Genomic DNA, 6299 nt, shown 5'->3' on the forward strand with positions numbered 1-6299 from the left:
TAAATGGTTACATTAATGTAAACATTGGTTAATGTTACTTACATTAACCAAATTATGAATAAACGATTTTTAATATGAACGTGTGTAGCTAGCGCCTGTGCAGTATTGCTATTAACTATAGTAACTGACGGTTCATTTGAGCTTTTTTCTTTTTAACCGACTTCAAAAAAAGGAGGACGTTCTCAATTCGACTGTATGTTTTTTTATATATGTATTTTACGAGATAACTCCGTAACTTTGTTCGTCCGTAATTTTGTGAACTGATTTTGATGATCCTTTTTTTGTTGGGTAGACCTCACCTCACGTCAGCAGTGGTCCCATTTAAATTTAAAAAAAATATATATTTTACCGCTAAGAGTGGCAAACTAGGGGATGAATGACTTTTGAGGTCGGTTTTTTAGTACTCTGTACTGAGATTATTATTGCTAATACTACAAAAAAATTTCGCAGTTTCGTATAATTTTGACGCTGATTATATTACACATTATGGCATTGTGGCGGATACTTCGAACAAGTAACAAAAAATGGCTGAATGGACCCTGTGTGAACATAAATGTGACCAAAATTCTTGTTTTTTCAAAATGTTTGTCTCAGTAAAATCAACTTACAAGTGGTTAGAATATTAAATGAAATTATAATAGGGTATTGTGTGTATAAAGTATATAGAATATACACCTGACAGGCATTGAATTAGTTGTGCATTTAATAACAGGTTAATCTAGATTTTTTTAACGCTATATCAAGGAATTAGGGTACAATTTAGGTGTGGCCCATAGTACATAGAACTTTGAAGTCAGTATTTTCATATATTGTGTCTGTATCGTCATAGAAATATATGATATTATATGAAATTAGGCATTTTGGGGCTTTCGATTACTGCAGTGGCTTATAAGGATTATAATTATGTTAAATGAATTTGAATCTTATTAGCTGTTAAGGGTTTTTTTATTTCGTAAGATCATTGAATTGTTGATGCTTTCATGTTTCGCTGCTTTACCATTTTGTCTCAGTAAACCGAAATATAAAGAACAAAGTAATATTTTATTTTTTAGTGTATTCCAACATCGCTGTAACGCCATGGTGCATACTGTGTATGTGTGTGTAATTATTCTGTATAAATAAATAAACAAACCGCCACTTCGACTCTGTCAGATACATGTACTCAGTCTGTTGAAGTGCGGCGCGTACAAGTAAGGATAATCGATATCCACAACCAAAATCCGAATGCTTGCTGACAAGTCGGGTTCTACCTTTTTAAAGTGTTTAAACTTAAAAATTCCCAAAATAATTTTTATGCTTATAACACTACAACTACTTGCACTACCTACCATTTCAGGGTATAAAAGTATTCTAGTCCAGTATTTATTCTATATATTTAATATTGTTGTTGTATGTATAGATACAAATATTTAGTGTTGTAGCTATATGTATGTACAAAATTTCAAGTGTATATTCAGTTTAATTTAGAGAGCGTTTATATGCTTTGTGCACTGTTAACGGTCCTTCACAAATTTGTGACCCTAATAATTTTAAAAATAAAATCGCTGTTTAGCGATAAGGCCGCCGATTGCGTCATTTTTTCAGTTTCTTTTGTGTGCAACAAAGGCTATTCTAATCTAGTCAGCATTTAAACTATATAAACAAGGAAAAAGGTATAACAATAAGCAATCTACTAATACATTATTTAAACATGATTTTTATTTAACTTAAAACAATTAACATCACTTACACTTCATTCTAGAATTTGGTCTAAATCTATTATTTGTTTATTCATAGTGTTTGTCCCAGTGGTATATTTTGCCTGGAGTGCGAGGTACATTGGCTAGTTTCTTTGGTTCCCTGTAAAAAAAAAGATATAATTTTCTGATGCAATTTCTTGAGCATCTGAGTTACAAAATTACTCCTTTGATTGTAGAAACTTATATTTACTTTATGCGATTCATTAGCAATGTTAGTGCTAAGAACAGCTGGCCAGGTATTCTAAACGCCGCCGAGCAAGACCCATTATTTACCAAATTTTAATGGAGAGCTGTGCTTTACCAATTAATATTATTTCTGTATTTTGCCATTTCCAAGACATTTAATCAATATAGTTTATGACAGTGGCAAATAATGAGCCTTAGCAATTCTAGTTGTATTTATTAGCATGTAATATTGTGGGTTGATACGGTATGGTATGGTGTGGCTGGCTGGAGTCCACAACTCGATAATTTTGAGGAGCAACCTCGGCAAACCAAGGTAATTTGGCCAAGCTGGAGCATTGTAGTACTGTAGATACGACGGATCCACCAACGGGTGAAGGATCCCCTTGTGCTTGCCAAGAGTGAGGATAATCTTTTGAAATACACACTGGTAATTCAATACTCTGTTGCTCTAAGTTTGTCTGACGATTAAATACATCTTCCATTTGTACAATGGTTTTTCTTAACTCGTCTTTAGACGCGAACAATCTGCTGGCAAGCACCCACTGATAGTTGGGAGCTAAAGATTTCAGGAAATGCTTTATGAATTTCCCATCATCTTCAATCTTTGCCTTCGTTGCCAAACTATCGAGATTGTAAAAATATTCTACAAGCGGCTCATTAGGCCTCTGTCGCCTATAGTAAAATTCTTGAGCATAATCGACCTGCGACGGGAACTGCTCCTTCAATTTTTGAGCGATGATATCATATGTGGCATATGCAGAAAAATGGGTCTTATACCACTGCAACGCTGGCCCTTCCAGATACGTCGCAATCACGTATCTTTTTTGCCCATCTGACCAGTTGTTTATCGCACTAATCGCTTCAAATTGGGCCAGAAACTCTTCCACATCATTTAGGCCCGAAAATTTCTGTGCCGGTGTATGATTCATTGTATAGCTCTAATTTATATTTTTTTTTTACCTTACTGGTAACTACTACGAAGTGCACAAGCACACAACAACGATTTTCTAATAAAAAGTAAAAATATATAGTACGACCTTATGTACGTTTTCTTGATGTTGTGTCGTAACAAGACATGAAAATATTCTACACCGGACTTTTCTTCATCGGAATCCTTATCCACGGTTCAAGCCGGCGCAATCCACCATTTGAAATAAGGGGGTAGCTCAGATTACGTGGCGAGAGGCATTTCTATAAATTCAAACTGTAATAATCTTCAACTTTATATTTTATTTTACTTTTCACACAATTTTGGCGTAGGGGTTACGAAACAATAATCTTAATGTTAATGTCAAGATCTTCTATTTTCTTAACATTCTTTTTCAAAGCATTCTAATTATGAATCTCACTCAGCCAGTGATTCTACTCATAGAGTACAGCCTAGTCTACAGTACTGCGTTCCAGTTTCGAAGTCAACTTAAGTCTCGGGGTGACGGGCGCAGTGGCAGTGCCCCTCAAATATTTGCGATTTAAAGCTCTGAGTGGCACAGCAACTGTTATGGACAGGCGAGTAGCATACCATCAGGCGCTTGCCTTATTCATCCCATCACTTGATATTATAAAAGAAAAGTAGGATGTGCGCTAATATGTTGAGAGTTAATTTCTACATAACTCTTAGATGGCAGTACATACCCTTTGTCAGAGCTAGCTTCAAGCAATTGCTGAGTGACATCAAGTGGTGGAGTTACTTCTCGACGAGCATCTCGTGTATAATAATAGTTGTGAGAATGTCTGAAATCAAGTGCCATTTTTAAATCGATTTCAAACAACCGTTATAACTTTCTTTTGGCTCCAGCATTTTAAAACTATAAACATTTACTTTAAGATGGTTGACAGCATATCAAGTTATATACTTAAATTGTCTCCAGTGCAATGGATCAAGATCCGTCAATGTGTAGCTTGATATCCTGCCATCTGTACACAGGATGTGCAAACTATATATTTATTGATAGGTAGGTATACAAATTACAGTTCAAATAGTCACATTCACCAAAATGTTTTAAACAAACCAATTTCTAAGGTAGAAAAGAATGAGTCGGAAACTCTAGGGTTTGCTCTTTGTAAATAAATATTTGTACACACTCATAATTTACAACATTTATTTGAAAAATCACTGATCCAGACAACCTGCAAGAGCTAAACAGGTCACAACTATGGCTTTTTGACATCCAAGTACTCAGAAGCTATAGGATAACGGGTTTTAAACCCCATAAATGGCAAATTCCAGTTGATTCTAAATGCATATACATTGCACTAAAAAGGAATTGTGAAAGACGACTGTCAAGAACAAGTCAGTTTTTTTTTATTCCTCGTATTAATGTTATGTTTAGTCTTTTTAACATTAGATTTTCATAACTGTGCTGTGACGCCAAAGTAAGAATGTTAATTTTAGTTATTTAGTGTCAACTTTGCTGGGACAGCAATAAATTAGCTATATTCCAAAGACTAACTAACTTTGTTTTATTTGTTTTTAATGTGAAATTTAAGGATGTTAGCAATTACTATCGGCATTACCAATTAATTTGGTATCAAAACATCGAACGAGAAAATTTGTAAGTTTGTCTCTAAAAAAACTTACTTATGTGAAACTCCATCAGGAATTTGCGGCGGAGGTTGGGTCCTGGCTGACACAAGGGGCTCAAAACGCAGAGCAAGCGTATGTTTCCTCTAAAAATAAAACAAATTTATATAAAAACATTCTAGGTTACATAACAATAAACACAATGTAAAATACCTACACCAAGAAGGAAATTCCTTATGGCCTGCATTATTGGCGATATATCGCGCAACGCAACCTTGGCTTTGCTCATTTTCGTTAAATTTTTCACTTTTTGCGATGAAAATAAATACAACCTCTGCAAAAACAACTGATTTTGACGTATTAATGACAGCCACAGATAAAAAATCAAAAATTTTTTTTTTTTTATATGTACTTACTGAGCATTGGCTATAAAGCCTTCACCTTAGTTAAAATGATTGCAAAAAATGAAGAAGTTCAGATGATTCCATAAAATAGTGATGTCCTTAAAGTGTTTTATTTTTTATACAATACTAACTGTTGTGCCAAGTAAAATAAGGGAGTTACTTGGAATCAATCGGGGGGGACTATAATTGTAAGTCAATGGGGGGGGACATAAAAATGTGGCTTATGTGCTTTCGGCTTCGTTCAGCTTAAAGCGTATCGACGCGATCGTAGTGATATTTATTATATGACAAAATTAGCAGGAAGAGAATTTATAGCTGACCTGTATCGAGCTGCGTCGTAAGAGTCGACGTCAACGACACAACTCCTTTTTCGCTCTTACTACACGGACGTAGTTTTAATTAATGTGGTGACCTAAAGAGAATCATGATCACTGGAATTTCGTGTTAAGTTTAGGGTGATTAAATTACAATTGAATTACTCAGTCTGCACGTTCATATGCGCAATGAAATGAATATAATATTGTGGTGTGTTTCAGACTCTTACATGCCTTTGTCTTTCTCCAGCTCATTTAGGAATCATAGTTCCATGACTATTTATTCACGCTGGACGCTGTTCATTTGAGGTGACTTTGACAAAAAAAAAACCTTATCCACTTGAAATCGTGTTGTTGCAAGCGTTACTAAAACTATAAAGACATGGAAAAATAAAAAAAATCAACTTCATTCATTCATATTTATTGCTTTCAGATTACTGAAATCTCAAACTTACTTCAAACTTTCAAAATAAGCAATATTTTGTACTAAATGTACCACACGGGACTGTACACTCTATTCACATCATTTAAGTTACACAAAGGGCGTTTCTCAAAAATGTACATAAAGGTCTTTTTACACATTATGGGTTAACTCCGGAAATATGCGTCTATCCAAGAAAAAGGTATCTCGTGATGGTAATTGTAAACGCAACAACAAGGCCTTTCAAAAGCGACCATAAGGTCGTACGCAGATTAACACATCCATATCATAAAATATCATATAATAAATAAAATTATGACAAACTTCAATAAAATACGAGGGCATCACATCACGCAATTAAGTTTTATTCGCCTAATATCTGTTTCTGAGAAGTACCCTTAAAATAAACAAGTATTTGAAAATAAACGTAACAAATAAACAATCCCAGGCTTTTTACATTCAAGCCTTAAATAAATAAATCACATAATTTACTTAAATTAATATACACGTTTTGGGCCGGCTAAAGAATGACGGGAGACGCATATTACAATAGAAAGTATAGCAACATACACAAAGTAAAATGGGGGACCCCCGTGATTCTGAATTCGGCAATGCAACCTTAAATTTAGGATAACCAACAGCAAATTAAATCTGCTATCGAAATAAAATTGAGTTAAATTGAACTAAACAGATGTTCTAAGCAAAAATGATATT

At 34.3% G+C, this 6299-nt stretch overlaps 2 protein-coding genes across 2 annotated transcripts in view; one reads left to right on the plus strand and one right to left on the minus strand.

Moving 5' to 3' along the window:
• The window catches only part of LOC113226008 (bromodomain-containing protein 1), a 33312-nt gene extending 32959 nt beyond the window's left edge, over positions 1-353 (plus strand). The window contains exon 24 of the mRNA XM_026458512.1: positions 315-353. The gene's annotated coding sequence lies outside the window, so the exon portion shown is untranslated. The remainder of the gene's footprint in view (positions 1-314) is intronic.
• Positions 354-1680: 1327 nt separating this feature from the next.
• LOC113225996 (NADH dehydrogenase [ubiquinone] 1 alpha subcomplex subunit 7-like) lies at positions 1681-4812 on the minus strand. The gene is made up of 4 exons (XM_026458494.1): positions 4664-4812; positions 4504-4592; positions 3558-3656; positions 1681-1839 (listed from the first exon to the last, which is right to left on the minus strand). The coding sequence occupies exons 1-4, from the start codon at positions 4733-4735 to the stop codon at positions 1767-1769; spliced, it is 333 nt and encodes a 110-aa protein (XP_026314279.1). The 5' UTR covers positions 4736-4812; the 3' UTR covers positions 1681-1766.
• Between the last annotated feature and the right edge of the window lie 1487 nt (positions 4813-6299).

This window comes from Hyposmocoma kahamanoa, unplaced genomic scaffold (genome assembly GCF_003589595.1).
Source record: "Hyposmocoma kahamanoa isolate Upper Pololo Valley unplaced genomic scaffold, ASM358959v1 180, whole genome shotgun sequence".
Classification (NCBI taxonomy): domain Eukaryota; kingdom Metazoa; phylum Arthropoda; class Insecta; order Lepidoptera; family Cosmopterigidae; genus Hyposmocoma; species Hyposmocoma kahamanoa.

Bases quoted from the DNA above. Each gene is read 5' to 3' on its own strand.
- LOC113225996 (XM_026458494.1), bottom strand. From the start codon at position 4,735: ATGAGCAAAGCCAAGGTTGCGTTGCGCGATATATCGCCAATAATGCAG. The intron at 4,593-4,663 runs GTAGGTATTTTA...TTTTATTTTTAG, and splicing joins TAAGGAATTTCCTTCTTGGT to AGGAAACATACGCTTGCTCT. The intron at 1,840-3,557 runs GTATGTACTGCC...TTTTTTTTACAG, and splicing joins GAAGCTAGCTCTGACAAAGG to GGAACCAAAGAAACTAGCCA.